The sequence below is a fragment of the Lepisosteus platostomus genome, chromosome 13 (genome assembly GCF_059453375.1).
Source record: "Lepisosteus platostomus isolate fLepPlt1 chromosome 13, fLepPlt1.hap1, whole genome shotgun sequence".
NCBI classification, from domain to species: Eukaryota; Metazoa; Chordata; class Actinopteri; order Semionotiformes; family Lepisosteidae; genus Lepisosteus; species Lepisosteus platostomus.
In genome coordinates this window covers 35,378,839-35,395,381 of record NC_142623.1, presented here as the reverse complement: position 1 = coordinate 35,395,381, position 16,543 = coordinate 35,378,839, and the positions used below count along the sequence as shown (strand labels likewise).

The following is a 16,543-nucleotide window of genomic DNA, read 5'->3' as shown; positions in this document are numbered from 1 at the left end:
CTGGCACGTTGCCTTTATTTGGACACAATTTTGACGTGTATAAACCTAAAAAAGCATTACAATTATGCCAAGAGAAAATTAGCACTGATTGACATGAACATACCGCACAGTTTGTAAATATTGAAAATGTGGTAATGTAAATCACAAGCTGCTTCAGTTTCAGAATTAGAGCTTAGAGTGTCACCAAGTGGTGAACAGAAGCATTAACTGAAATCCAGTACTCAAAGAATTTCATTTTCTCTTATCCATGAAATACGAAAAGGGTAAACAGCATTTTCCAATAAATTAGGATTTTAATGCTTACAAGATGATATTGCGTCAGAACATTGGGAAAGAGTTTCTCCTTTGTTTTATCACATTTCCACTAAAACTACTTTAAATTGCTGAAGCTCTAAGACTGTTTTCTAAACAGTGGCACTGTTGCTCATTGTTTAGCAAGCTGGTCTGGGTTCACATCCCCAGAGTAAACTGCAATCAGTGAAGGTTTGGGTTCAAGTCCACGGACAAGGTGCCGGTTCGTATCCTGTGGCCGGCAGAGGAATCCTACTATGTTGGCCCACTGAGCAAGACCCTTAACCCCAACTGCTCCAAGGGCGCCATATAAATGGCTGACCCTGTGCTCTGACCCCAAGCTTCTCTCCCTGTCCGTGTGTCTCATGGAGAGCAATTTGGGGTATTTTAAAAAGACAAAGTCACTGTGTTCTTCTTAATTGCCCTACTTTCGTGGGGCTTTGACATAAGCAAGAGCCTTAAATCAAGTTTCTTTCTGAAATGCATTATGTTTCAGCCTTTTTTGGATTAGTGTCAAGCCAATACTGTTTTTTTTCTGTTTTTCAGTGTGGTCTAAAAACAGTAAGCCCGTTCACACCACAATCCTAAATCCTCACATCCACCTCATTGGCGAGGAGGCTGCCTGCATTGCCTATATCCGCATCACCCAGTACATAGACAACAACGGCATGCCCCGCACCGCCCAGTCTGAAGAGACCCGCATCTGGCATCGCCGAGACGGCAAGTGGCAGATTGTGCACTTTCACCGCTCCGGTGCGCCTTCTGCCATAGCTAAGTAAGTAGCCAAACTGGAAAAAAAAAACTCCTCTTTTTCACACCCCATGTATAGTGTCCACCGAGTTTTTAAAGGAAGTCGTTGAATGACATGATGTCGATGCTCTCATACTTTAAACGAATCCATCAGCACATCTTTAGCACATGAAAAATCCAGGAGGCCAGAAGATATGAATGTGCTAATCCCTATTTCAAAAGATTTGAACAGAATTAGCCTGCTAATGTTGATATTTTCTTGATAGTTCAAGCAGGCATGTTATTTTGTGCCTAGTAAGACAAATGCATGAAACATTTGCTCTGTCAAAGAAAATGTTTCCTTAGTCTTTAATATTATTTTTTTATTTCAATTTTAAAATCTTCTAAATTTGTGACCAGCTCTTTTTGCCTGAGAAGCCTTCCCACTATTCCAGAACACCTACCTACTCTAGGTTTAAGCAGCATGCCCGCAGCTCGTTTTTAATACTACTTTCTTTTATATTATTCCAGCTGAAGCTGATTGGAAAAGCGAGCTTAAAAAAGTTCCTGCTTGAAGCCTGCGATCAGCTTTCCATGCGGATAATGTCGGATGTCGGATCACGAGGGAAAGGAAACCCTTCGCATTTCACATCTTACTTGAAACCTGTTTACACTTCCACTGATTCAACATGAATGGTATTATAAAAACACATCATTTATATGTGTATATATATCATGCTGTATATATACATATCTTTTTTTTAGGCTTTGGTTTATCATTTCTTTGTAGAAGCCCAATCAACGCTTTCATAAACAACACATTTATATAACATTATTAGTATTGAGAACTTTATGTTGGCTTACCATTTTCAAAAATTAATAACTAATATCACATTTGGCTTACGTAAACTTTAAACACTAGTCTTAACTTACAGTTATTGTAACCCACCTGCTCCTTGATCATATTTGAACTTACTGTAATTCCTGCTCATCAGCAAAGTGAGGTATCTTCCATATTTCTGAGAGCAGAGCTAGGATAACATCAAATGGATTCAGCTACCATTTTTCTAAAAACATGAAACGTATCCCTCATACTGGACTGTAAAATGGCAAGCCTGAACTTTAGTTAAAAAGTAGGGTGGATTACAAAATGTTTGTTCTCTGTTTGAGATAAGCAGGCAACAACAATGACTGTGCTTACAGTGATGAGTTGGACCATTCTGTAAGTGTCTCTTGTCAGAGAGTGTAAGACTTGAAATTTGCCCCGAGTTGGAAAAGTAGGGTAAGTTAAAGTTTGCTGTGTGCTTTTGCATTTCTTTCATTCTAAACACATCTACTGTTAAAGAAACGGTCACCCCACAACTTTTGTGTTTCATAAAGACCCTATGCAGAAGTACAAACCTTTTTAAATAGCTTCACCACAGTCAATTTAATATGATAATCATACTTAAGGATTGAATCTTTGTGTACATGAAAAACTTATAAAGCACTCAGTGAGTGGATTTGCAAGTTAGGGCCTTTTGTTTTGAATCTATCCCTTTTTTGAACAACCAAAATGAGAGACTGTTCCATGCTTTAGTGACTTCTCCTCTAAGAATGGTAAAACCAGGAAATAATCTTTAAATTTTTAGCCCTTTATAACAGTTCATCGTCTGAAAAAAACTAAACATTTTTCACTGATTTGTAGAGTCATAGAGACAGTTAACTGCTTGTTTTTTAAGAAAATAAATTTTACACATGCTGTATAGGAACTAGAAACAGGGAGTAAATATGGAATACTGAGTAAAAGGAATGTTCAAAATTACATTTTACATACCCTTGGTGTCATTGTTTGGCTTGCAAATTAGCTCATAGCAGTAATATTATTTAGAATATGAATGTCACTGCTTTTGTTTGCCAAAATAAGATGGCCTAAAGGTTGTTCATGTAAAAGGAATAATAACTGTAAATATGGCATCATATATTAGTGTAAGCAAAATTATAAATGCTTGGCCAGTTCAGATATAATAGTTTATTATATTAAAACGATTTGGGTTTTGTTATGTTTTGCTGCTTTTATTCGTTTCAGTTTGCCAAAGCAGGTCTGACTGACATGCCTTTCATACAAAATGAATAATGACCGTACTTATAGCATCAAAAATTATATCACCTTTATCACAATCAGGAATAACTGACTTCTGACATTGTTGAAATAATTTGAACTTTGTCATACTTTCCTGATTTCTTTCCAGCAAGATCAAACTGCAAATACAGGTGTATTATCATATCTCTATTCTAGGCCTAAAATGCAGTTTTCTTGTTAATTTCTTAACTGCATTTACTTTTCTTGTCCAAAAGCATTTTATTAAAGTTACACACTTATTAGGAAATGTTATATCGGTATATACTGTATATATATCCGTGAACCTGAAAGAAAATTATTTAACCAGATAATATGACAATATAACACAATAAATCATTTTTTTCAATGCTTAATAATTGAAGATAATTGCAAGGTAATTTGCAAATAGAAAATAAATAGTTTGTAATTGATTTTTCCTAAATACACTAAATCATGAAATACGCTCCAGTAATCTTTTGCAGGGTGTATACCACAACCTGCTTTGCAGACATACAGTATATCTGAGAAAAACTGACAATACTAAAAATTAAAGTTTAAAGTCCAAGTCTTTCGTAGTAAGAAGGAATAACTTTTTACAGCATTGCACAGAATAATTAATTAATCAGGTATGGTCAAAGTAGATTAGTTTGACATTTATTGTATTTTACGCACTTTGGTATTGTTCTTCCATTGAAGATGACAGCTAATAAATATTTTCCTGCAAATATAGCACACTGCTATGAAACGTATTGATTAGATATTGTGTGCGATGATCCCTATACTCATGCAGGTAGTTGTTATATATAGTAGTGTTTGTGAATATGTGAGTAGTATATTGCAAGAGGTAAAAAAAGTGATAAGCAATTTTTAAAAGTCAGTAATAACTCAATGGACTTCTTTTGCAATAAACAGCTTAGTGTTTTTATATGGAACTATTTATCTAGGATCAGCTTGGATAATCAAGTGGCACAGAATTTAAAATTCCCTTGTTTATTATTACTGCTGTTGATATCATGTTGTACTTTTTGAATTAGAACCACAAAATGAATAGTTACAACAAGCATTCAAAATTATTTAAAGAAGAGAGTAGTTACAAAATCTACATATTTATATATTTCATTATGAAAATAATATAGTAATGAAATAAAACATCTCAGCATATAAAAAAGCATTGTAGTATCTACACTTTAGCTTTATGAGAATTTGGGCACATTTGGAAAGCTTTTGAGAAATTCTAAGATTGTACATATGTCAAATCATTTGATCACAATGTCTTCATTATGTATGGATTTATCAGGGAGATATAGGTATTCAGGTTATTATCTAACCTCAAAACACACTCATACTTCTCTATTATTCCAGGTGGTAAAAAGATTTTCTAATACTTAGTGATGTTTGCTTAGGTATAGGATGACTATGACATCACACACCTACTGTATAAAAATGCCACAGTTAACAATGCTTACAATGTTATCCAGCTGTTATGTCATTTCATGGTCAGATGTGGACATCTCTTCCATTACACACTTAACACGTTGGCTGAATATGGCAATTTGTCAGTGTAAGTCTTATACAGCACATCCTTAAAGGATGTCTTTGAAAAAAAAAAAGAAACCATTATGCTGCTTATCCTGCTTTAATAGTGGAAAGCTTCTTTAAAATATTCTCCATATTCACAAGATTAATTCTGAGTAAATAAGCTATAAGAAACAGTTTCCCTTTTTAGAATGTGTTGTACATTTTCCCATTTATACTGGAGCTTAGGTTCTGAAGAATAAGAAACAAATCTATTTGATCTAATGTTGGATCGTGTTTAGCAGATGTGGATATTTTATGGCTTAGTATACAGACTGTATATTTGTTTCTAAACAGTTTTAATGTGACAATGGATAACACAGCTTTAATATCAGAACTTCCAGCAGAACTGCTTCCTGCAGTTTTCTTTCTTGTGCAAGTATCTTCCATATATTTGGAGATTTTTAGGATTTTAACAAGGAAGAAGGGACTAGAACTCCAGGGTCAACAGACCAGAGCCCTTAAATGCTCTTGGTCCCTTCATAAAGAGCAACAGTTCGAATAATATGATTAGTCTCAAATGCAAAGCTCTAGTGTTTCCATTAAAGCATGCGGTTTTAGTATTAATGTGAGTGTTTGTGTAGTTTCTTTTTTTTAAATTTGTTTTAAATTTAAAGTCAGCCAAAATTGTTACACAGTACATATTGATATACAATGTTTGGAGAAAATGTAATCAACTGCCAAATGATTTTTCCTATAAGCATACCTTTAAAGATTTTTAGAGCTAGCTATTTATAAGCCTTCTTTAGGGGACAGTGGACCTGTTATTATAAGAACACCTGTATTTTTTGCAGCATGACTTGCTTGACTTTAAATTTGTTGTATTTGTCAATATTGTTTTTCTATAATAATAAAAACACTGCTGCTAATAGGTCCTTGAAAAAGTAGGAAATCCATGAATGGAAACTGAACTTTAGGAACTGTTGATATTGTCAAATTATTTTGTTTCCCAGATTTTATGTTTGCTGCTTAATGTGTAGTCACATATTAAACTATATGTAAGGTACAGCTACATAGGATTCAGTTTTCAACTGATATCCATAAAACACAGATCTTGCACTCCTTAACATTATCAGATGCACTGAGAAACATTGATGAAACTGTACCACAACATGCTTATGAAATGTGAAGAAGGGAAAGTTTGATTCAATGCAAAATGCAGTTATTATTCATAAGATACAGTAATTTATCTCCCAGGTTCAGTATGTAAAGGCTTGCAGAAAATCTGGGCTGTAAAGCAATTGATATGATTTCCAGTCAGAGGAAATTCAAACTTTTTATATATTTATATAAGTAACCGCCCTGTTTATGCAATAACCAAACATTATAAAAGGAAGATGAGCCAAAGTGATATAATCTAGTATTTTATATTTCTTGTAGAAAGACCTTGTCCTCATACTTTGAAAATTTTCTTTGAACATACCGTCATTTTCAAAGATTCATTTCTCAACAATAAAAAAGGTACGAAAGTACTGAATATAGAAGGAAAGCCAGTTATCGAAACTTCATACTTTGGTAAAAATGCATGAACAAAGAAGTGTGCTGTTTTTTTTACTAGATAGTAGCACACAACAAAAAACAGTGATTCTGACCGAATTAAAACGGAAATTAATATTTTTGGTTCCACGCGGTATAGATTGTAAACGCCTCAAAAAGATAATTAATTTTCAACAAATAAACAGTTATGAAGCTTTTTGTATCGTTCAGTTTGTAAGACAAACACGCCTCCATACCTGTTTGCTGTATTTTCCTTCTCCCAGTCCTAGACCTGTTGTTATGTGCAACGTGCGCCCCCTCTTGAAAATTGGGAGCTCTTCGGTTTCCATTTCTGCATTTCCGTTTTAGCTTCGGAATCTAATACACACATTTTAATTTCTAGATGTCTGGAAACAGGTCCATTATACCCTTAATATATTAAACACGAGAAGGCATGTTTTGTCTATTTGTTTGTTTACAAGGGTTATTTGGATGGATTGTGTCTATTTTGTAATTTTTAAAAAAATATTTATGCCTGCCTCTTGTTAAACTGTAATATAAGAAGTGCTATTATATGATAGGTATCGAAGAAAACGAGACTATAAGGAGAGTTTGTGTGGCTTTGCACACCCTGAGTAAAACTACATTAACAGGAGTGATGAATATTTGTTTCTAGAACGTGCAAAATAAAATGTTATCTCAAATATTTTTGATTAAAAGCTTCTGTGTTCTTCTGTCCTAGTAAAAGTTCTCATTCCAATAATTTCTCCTTCATGAATTTTGAACAAAATTAATATTTAAAACCAGAACAATAATCATCAATGGGCATCAGCTTCAAATTGATAAATTTAAAAAAAAATGTTTTCTTTTGACACAAAAAAGCACAACAAAAAAGATAGGAAAGAAAACAAAACGCTTGTTATAGTTTGTTAAATATTATCAGCCAAACAAGCCATTGTGTTAGAGCATATAAGAATGTAACATTTATAAGTGCCCTAGTAGACACATAAGAACTCTATGATGGTGCCATTTTCTATGTATTTTGTTATCCGTGGTAAAAACAAAAACAAAGAATAGAGTAAATTTTACAATAATCTGATTTTTATATTTAATAACATATATTATATTAAATAACTATTAGTACTGCAAAGACAATTTGTTTTACTCCTTGGATTTCAAGTTTTACTCCATGTGTAGCAAACCACTGTTTACTAGCTATACAATGTCATAGAACACATCAAAATGGAAAAAGGACCTGGGATCTGGATTTGCATCAGTTGTATTTGTACTTTCTTGTGAATTTGAATGACTGCCTTATGTATATTTTTTGTAGGTGACTTTGATATTATTGTAAACTATTGTATCACTGCAGAATGATGGTGGTTTAAATTAAAACAAATTATTGTTTTTCTTCTGTTCTGTTTTTCTTTTAATGAATGTTTGTAGGTTCTGCTGAAAAGATCACTGCCAAGATATACAGTAATATTCCGTGGTGTTGCACAATTAAAGCAGTATTTACCAGTTGCTTGCATTGTTGTTATCAATAAATTTGTCTGCCATGGTTTCTCATGGTTTTCACATTTTCACATGTTTATACAGATCATGGCTGCCAAGCTGTCATTGTTAATTCTTTATTCATTTTGGGCTGCTGTGCATCTCTTATTTCACAGTCCAGCTTCAACCCTTAATAAACATCCAGAGTCTCAGTCCTTTAATGATAATTTTCTCCCTCCCTGTCTCTTTTTTCCATCTACTTCATTTCTGAATATTTTTGTATGATTTAGTTGTTAGTTTTGATGGCATGGTTTGGGTATCCCACACATTGTGCATCACCTAGCAATCATAATGGGTGCTTTCCACTGCCACAGGTTCATTTATCTCCCAGAACCTCCAGTACATCCACTGACAAGACTAGAGTTATCATTTACAATATCCCTTTTATTGACAGTTATCAATCTTTCCTTCACAGAAAGGTATCCCCGTAACTGTAATTCTTCTGACTGCTAACTTAACACACAGAGCACAGGACATGTCTTACTCCTAGAGCAATCCAAGAACCCCAGTTACCAGAACTGTATGAACAGTATTATCGTTCTCCAGAAGCAGCTCCTATTGTACCTCCTGAGGCCACAAGGAAGAAACAGTGAAGTTCCAGGCAACCTCTTCAGTCCCGGGCCTCCTGACCAAAGTTTTCCCTGATGTTCCCTCGTCTAGCTTCTTGTCTCTAAGTCCAGTTTTGGGTAGAGGTGGGAGGAGGACAATGCTGGGGTCCCTGGTCTCTGAGTCGAGTCGTCTCCTGGGTGCAACTACAGTACTAATCTGTCTCTCAATTCTTCCTTCTCCCAAGTGCTGTCTTTTCTGACTGGAGCTTTTTAAAACCCTCATAAACACAAGTTAAGCCAAAGGAGGTGGTAGTGTCCCAATGATCTCTTGGTGTAAAGGTGCATTATGTTTCCACACCATGTTCCAGAGCTCCCTCCCACAACAGGCACAGTCAAGTCAGTCTGTTCTGTGCTGTTCTTGATTAGGGAAGGCAGCTTAGAGAACCAGGCACAAATTAATGCCAATCAGCCTCAGACACCTTTAATCCTACACAAATTATTTTTCACTCTGCTACATTTGTTTGTTTGTTTATTTGTTTATTTATTTATGTATTTATTTATTGCAGGTACATCACCACCTACTTTTAAACTCAATAGTAGTATTGATGACTCTTGAATCCTCCTTTTCTTCATTTTATTAACTTGCCCATTTGGGTATCCTAATCCAAGGTCATGATACAAACAAAATGGAGGACATTAATACGAGGAAGTGTTTCAGGTGGACGGTCCCCTGTTAGGCTAACAGAAAAGGCAACAAATGATGGAGACTCTATACTGTATGTTTTAAGCAGACAAACCTGAGGAAGTGTAGCATGTCACATGTACTGTATGAGCCTTCTTTCATGTTTTTGTGGTAAAGAATTTTGTTTTGTTTCTTTTGCAAAGAATCTTCTGAAGCCTGTTACATCTTTTACATTCAATATTTATTTTTAATGACTGACACCCTTTGAAGGTCGGATGCCCCTTAAAAAACATAGCTGCCCTCAGAACCTTTTTCAACTCACTTAGAACATTACAGTATATCACTCTCTCTCTGTCCTGCTTTCTTTTATGTAAGTCCTTTATGTCCTACTGTACTTTTCATTAATTCTCATCGCCAGATCATTTCCCTCTCCAATGTTCTTGTCTTGATATGCCACTTCCTTCAGTTTCTTTCTTTGGTCCTTTCTACAGAACCTCCAACCTCACATTTCCTCATTTTTTCTCAGCCTTTGTTTCTCCATAGCTCTTCAGCTTCTCCTGTCCTCTCCTTATCCTGTGTTGCACAGGATAAGGAGAGGGCAGAACTACCAGTCAAATCATAACTGCCCCATGTCTTAACATCTTCAACTGCCTCCTAAAACCTGTGAAGACAGTACTTGTAGGTTCCTTGAACTGTTCCTACCCAGGATATTGCCAACTAATTTTCTGTTAGTATCCAAAGCATCTTATTTTTCTTTCTTCAGCAATGGAACCAAGTATTTTTTTATGACTTGGTATGTCCAAACAGAAACATGTAAAACAGATAAAGTGGCAATTCTTAAACCCATGCTACTCACACTTTCTGTATACAGTACATTAGTTCTAGTTTGGGTTTAGTTGAAAGAAAACTTAGGAAGTGTGTAAATGTTCATCAAAGTAAGAAACCAAAACACGAATTGAAGAATGTGGTTATTAAAAAAGCCTGCTGAGTATTCACATTTTTATGCCTGGCTGCTGTGAATTCCACAATTTCCGTTACCTGAAAAGTAAGTTTCAATATAGAAAGGTGCAATGAAAAACAAACACAAATTCAATCTCTTATGATGTTGTTTGATATCATAATTTATTTGAACTTTAATGAGCTCTTCTTACCTTGAGTTGTATATAACAGTCTGTTATGAAATTGTAAAGGACAATATGAAAAACAGGGAATATTCCAACATATCCTCATACATATAAAGGATTCTAAGGACACCAGTATTTTATGGGTTCCTGGAAGGCTCACTTGGTAGGGAACTGTGCTTATACAGGTACATGATTTGATACGTGCCAGCTCTCTGTCAGCACCATCACAGTCAGTTCTCTCATGGAAGAGACCTACATGCTTATGTTCATATTATTATGAATACTAATTTAATTATCTACCACAACAATACCAGTGATGGAACTCTTAGGACTTTTTAATTATTTTTGCACATACTGTATAAATTAAAAGTTAGCAGCCATTGACAGCTGGTTCACCCTTATTAGGGGTCATCAGCATGGTATAACTAAGTCCGAGCAATAATATAAATGTACTGCATATGTGTATTAGAAGCACTATGCTTCAATGTTAGGAAAGTTAATACTTTGACGTATTAACTATATACTTAGTTATCTAGGTTACAGAATTTATCTATTTAAACAATTAGAAAGGTTTTATATGGATATAAATGTTACATTGTTCTTTTTAAATTAAAATAGTTTTGTTTTTCTTATAAGGATTCTTGCCAGAAACAAACAGTTGCATATGTTTTCCAAATAAAGAAGAGCAGGTAGAATACTCTCACTAGAAGAATACACACTATGTATCTCATATTTATACAGTATATACAGTATATAGTAACATTTTCTGTTCCTTATTTCCAGAAAGAAGAAGTACTGTTCCATTTTGTAAATGATCCTTTCATGACGTTTCGTAAGATATACTGTATACATTATGGGTATTCACATATTTGCAGCTGTTCACAAAAAACACAATGAGGCATAGGTCAATCCATGTCTTTAATATTTAGCCCACATTAACACTATGAATAATGCATCCCTTCAGGAAATTGTTTTTGGGATTGTTCCTGTCCATTTATTTCACAGAATACGGTAAGTTCTCTTTTTCTTTTAAACATGGCATCAATTGTTATAGAAAGGTAAGCTGCTCCTTGCATTATTTCAGATGTTACTGTAATTGTGGTCAACATTTCTTTTTTTAATCATATTTACATAAATACAAAAGTTATAATATTTCCATCTAAACGAAAATAATCATTAGCCTGCATAGTCATATATTTTAGTTTAAAATGAAAAATAGGTTATTTTATGAACTGCAGTTATGTTATAAATATGCAATTTATAAGGTTTTTTTTAATTTAAACCAAGTTTACATTTTAATTACAGAAACTGACTTACAAGATAATGCCTTAAGCAATCAATTTAAAAGTTCAATGTTATATGCATTATTTTTCATATCATGTCATATCATATCATAACAGAATACAATACAACATTTCCATAACAGAAAATAAATGTTGTGAAATTAAAATACAGCTGTATTATTCTGTAATGTAAATTTCTGTAATGTGTTTGTTTTATTTTCCCAATAAATTCAGTTGTTTCTAAAAGAACCGGAAGAGTAGATGGATTGCTTGGATCTGTGGTCCTTTTAAGTCCTGAGCAAACCTTTGAAAACGTTTCTGATGCTATTTGGAAAAAGGGCGATTTCCTAGTAGGGAGATTAAAAAATGGCAGTGCTCACAACGTTATACTATATATAAACAGAACTGAGATTTTCCCTGATGGAACACTCAAACTCAACTGCACAGTAAAAGAAGACTCTGGAGTTTATTCCTTGGAAATGTATAACCAAGATGGAAAGAATCTTTTAAAAGTTAACATCATGTTGAATATATTAGGTAAGATTTATTACAATAGTGTCTTTACAGAAGTCATCAAGGCATTAGACATTTCTCCATTTGCGACATGACAACAGCTGTGTTCATTCTCTCACAATTATCTTTCAATTCAATCTATGCAAAGTTTGTATTTCAGATGTGCATAGAATACCTTGAGGGTGGTGTATTGGTAGGTGAATTGGCTTCTGGGAAAATTGGCCCAAGAAGTGAATGTGTGCCTGTCTGTGTCTGTGTGTGCCCTGCGTTGGACTGGCCTCCCATCCAGGGTTTACCCTGTTCACAAATGTAAGACTGCAAATAACTTTCAAAAGACTGCAAATAACTTTTTGTATGCATTAATTGTTTGCAATAAAATTAGTAAGTAATTGAAATGCATAATTCTAAGTAAGCCTGTAGCAACAGATCTCAGTGACAGCTAATCATTAAAATAAAAATATTTTGTTTTCATATTCATTTTAAATGGTTTGTTTCTTAGTATATGGGACTGAAACAAAACATGCAAAATCAAATCAGTTTAATATAAACAAAATGTTTAATGTTTAATGTCTTTAAAAACAGTAGATGAGCTGTATTGCCTTTCCTCAGTTGTAAACTTATGCTCTTATATGATGCAGTACATCTGCTATTTATATAAAGAGAGCTCTTTCTCCTTCAGCCCCTGTCTCCCAGCCTCTGGTAAAACACACTTGTCTTCCTCATGGGGAGGTGAGAGTTACCTGTTGGGCAGAGGAGGGTGATCATCCTTCATATACCTGGGCTTTAGATGGAAAGGCTTTGAATGAAAGTGTGGCGTACCTCAGTGATGAAGACCACACTGTCATACTGAAGCAATCGGTCTCTGGAAATCTTGTCTGTACTGTTAGAAATGGAATAAGTGAGAATTACACTAGCCATGTGATTTCTGCATGTTCAGGTAAGAATTTAATAATTTAGGTGGGTAGCTGCTTTAGCATGCGTAGCCTGCAAAAGCACAAGTAATAGGTTTATTCGATGCTGAAAAGAGAAGAGAGAAAACACAACGTTTCAGCTGTGAAGCCTTCTTCAGGTATGTGACACAGACACCGTCACAGCCAGAACGTTGTGTTTTCTCTCGTCTCTTTTTAGCATGGAATAAACCTATTACTTGTGCCTTTGCAGAATTTAATAATGATTTACATGTCAGTACACAATAGCATTTTAAGCTTCAGACTGAAAAATCAGAAGGTGACTAAACTGTAGTGCAGAGCACTGGGTGGCATTCATGAAAACCTCACATCTCATCACCACAGCTGTTCACCAATTTGTGTGGGTTTTTTACATATAAATTAACACTATGGGCCAATTGGGAAAATGAGAATAAAGGACTTTTTTTCAGAAAAAAACAGTGCTTTTGGATTGTGCAATTTAAGAGTTCTATGTAACTATAAATGTAATAGATGTTTTGTGCATCCACTGTTGTTATTATATGTAATTCAAAGAGCTGTTGTTTTTCAAGACAATGTCATAATACTTTCTTTGGAACTATATTGTACACAATCTATGTCACAGTTTAAATTTAAATCATTTTATTTCTACCTATTGTGCCTCATAAAGTATGATTAAAGATTTTTCAGTCCTTTATACAGTATGTCTGACTTACAGCCTTTTTAGTTTTATAAACAGTAGAAAGACAGTAATGGCATGAACGATATCTGCAATAAATGTCATGGGTTGGTCTGTACTGTATATGAGACATTCATGAACAATATTAATATAAAAGAAAAGAAGCAAGAAATAAAAAACAATTTATGTTTTAACAATTTTCCATAAAAACCTATAGGGTTACGTGCTTCATATACAATTCTGTTGCCTATGATTTGACTGTCCAGATTATCTACTTAATCATTATTAAAGTTGTTAATTTTACCTTATCTTTCTACCAGGTTATGTAACATCTTTAAATTGCACTCTAAAAAATGATACAGAAATTCCAGCATTCATCAACACAACTAAAGAAGACCTTGATGTCTTGAAAGGTAGAGGAGTGCTTATCAGTTTAGGAGGTGAAGAAACTTTAAGTATCATATGCCAAATCAAAACTCTCAATCAAGATTCCATTGAAACTTCAACATATATTTTTTGTGGTAAGAGATTTTTTTTAAAAGGCAAAATGTTAAAAATACAGTATCTAATAATGTGTGACCAAAAAGGCCAAACTGAACATTAATTCAAGACATAGGCTTCAGTAAATGTTCATCCACAGCTTTTGTGATAATACATTACGTGTGTGTGTAGGATTCTCTTCATACCCAGGGAGTGTTCTAAATAATGTCTATACTGTATGTTTACTTCTTGTGCTATGTTATCACTTTAATTGATACAGTATAACAAAAAATTATTAAAAGGATGTCTTGAGAGAAAAGGACTTAATTAAGAGTCGCAAGCATTTTAGCGATAAGAACAAATCTAATGGCATGTTCCCCCTGTTTCTTCACATTGTGCAATACCTAAGAAAGTAAGGAAATTCCAATCATTCCCTTTATTCAACTTGGTGTGGCTTAAAGCAATTAAACATGAGAGACAAAGCAATGGTTTTGTTGAATGTAACTGAAATCTTAAATGTTTTGTGCACAAAAGGGATCCATAATGAGCCATTAAGTGCTCAAAGCACTTAAAAAGCACTGTCATGAGGCATGTGAGTCACAGTGATCATACGTAAAAACTCCAAACTGTGCAATGCATAACTAAAATAAAAAAAACACTATAAGTTTGGTCACTCCTAGGTTTTTTTTTACTTGTTTTTCAAATGATTCCACAAAGATTTGTCAAAAAAAACTTCTGGGTTTAATCCAGTTTTAGATTCTAACTTAATCAATACTTTGACCCACTCCTTCATCACAAGGGACAAATTAGTACTGAGTACTATACTCCTTTCAGGAGACCTATTTGTTCAACTTTAAGTCAACCTGACATCAAACAATGGGTTTGACAGTTTGTTTGGAATATTGATTCCCAAAGGTCCCAAAATATAGCAATTCGCACCTACTGTAGGTTAAATATAGAAAATAAGGAGGGTTTAACAGCTGAAAAATAAACACATCATTAGCGGTTTAAAATAATTTCAAAAACATTTACTGTAGTAGGTTCTCAATAATATACGATTGGTAACATTTATATTTTTTAGATCTTTTATACTGTATAGTGCCTCAACAATTTTCTTCTAGTACTTACTGTACATTATTGTTTCTTCATGTCTTAAGCTTTTCTGGGATTTGGAGAAGCCTTTATAATCTTTGTTCTGTCTGTGGTGGTTTTCTGCCTGCTGCACCAGAAAAACAAAAAGGAAGGGAAACAGAGTAAGAAATATTTTTACCATCATATACAGTATATACAAATTGTAAGGAAATGTATTTTTAATATCTTAACTGTACTATCTTAATTACTGAGATCTTTGTAAAAACTCTCAAATGCTGATTTTTAATTTTTCCAAAAACTTAAGAGGAAGCACTTAATTGTAAATGTTGTACATGTAGATTTAATAACTTTTAATTCATAAAAAAATGTGGAAAATATGTGATAATGGAAAAATCTGTATAGCTCATTCTCATTGCTAGGTTGTAAATATTGGATATGAGATAACTATTAACATGGTTTATATTTTCTTAGGAAATCAATTAGCCAATCTATTTTTCGATAGCTCATAAATATGACACTAGATGTGTTTGCTTTGTTCTTGCAGGTGATGGAGGCCATGAACTGGTTTATGCTGAGGTATCAGTAGACACTATTACAAAACACAGGAGAAAAATGGCACCTGTCTCTGATGAAGGTGTGATTTACAGCCAAATTAGAGTGTCAGAAGAGACTGAACACAACGCACGTAAAGGGGATGTGGCTTTGTTGTATGCTACAGTTAACAAAAATCGAAACCCATTACAAGTCAGATAAAAATACATGTCACACGCACTTGGCCTCAGAGTCATCCAGAAAGAAGGCCTACATTTGGGAAGCTGAAAGAAAACTATTTTGAAATATGTTCTTGCTATTTGATTAATTTTTGTTAACAAAAAGACTGCCATAAAACCATTAAAAACTTGCAATGAATGTACAAACTACAGTATGTCCAAATATTCGTGAGAAAATTATATGCTTTTGCTGTTTCAATATTCTGTTTAATGCTTTCAGAGTATATTGTGGAATGTCTTGTCGGCATTAATGCATTCCACTTTGAAGACAAAACTCACACATATTGTGGATTTTAATCTAGACTACTGTAGAATGATTACCAACTGATTTTTATGTAAATAAGATTCCAAAATACTGTATATTGTAAAGGAACAAGTAATAGGTTTATTCCATGCGAAGAAAGCGAAGAAAGAAAACACGTTTCGGCCGTGGAGCCTTCTTCAGCAGCTACTCACCTGAACTACAGTATATTTTGTCACTAAACATGGCAAAAGGTTCTGGATTAGACACTGCAGAAAATCAGGGACTGAAACAGACAAATTTTGCAGATGTCTGCTCTTTATTGTGCAAGTCGTGACTGGATGCTGTGTGCGACAAAACATTAGATAGAGCATTTGCTTTTTTAATATGTGCTCTTTGTAACCTCAAAGTAAACTGTGATTTGTGATTATGTATATGATGGAAAAAGCTCCCAAGTATACAGGAAATAATTGATTTGA

The 16,543-nt window shown here is 34.0% G+C and overlaps 2 protein-coding genes across 5 annotated transcripts in view; both read left to right on the top strand.

Annotated features, from left to right (window-relative positions):
• The window catches only part of camk2a (calcium/calmodulin-dependent protein kinase II alpha), a 79,448-nt gene extending 71,751 nt beyond the window's left edge, over positions 1-7,697 (top strand). For 2 of the 4 annotated variants that reach the window (XM_088604383.1, XM_088604385.1), the window contains 2 exons: positions 838-1,066; positions 1,552-7,697. In XM_088604383.1, coding sequence (XP_088460509.1) covers positions 838-1,066; positions 1,552-1,555 — 233 coding nt within the window. In that variant the 3' untranslated portion in view covers positions 1,556-7,697. Of the gene's footprint in view, positions 1-837; positions 1,071-1,551 lie in introns of those variants that run through there. The other 2 variants (XM_088604384.1, XM_088604386.1) reach the window with 1 other exon arrangement.
• Positions 7,698-10,910: 3,213 nt separating this feature from the next.
• On the top strand, positions 10,911-16,543 carry LOC148650513 (uncharacterized). The gene is made up of 6 exons (XM_088604380.1): positions 10,911-11,091; positions 11,598-11,900; positions 12,556-12,813; positions 13,802-14,002; positions 15,119-15,214; positions 15,598-16,543. The coding sequence occupies exons 1-6, from the start codon at positions 11,031-11,033 to the stop codon at positions 15,804-15,806; spliced, it is 1,128 nt and encodes a 375-aa protein (XP_088460506.1). The 5' UTR covers positions 10,911-11,030; the 3' UTR covers positions 15,807-16,543.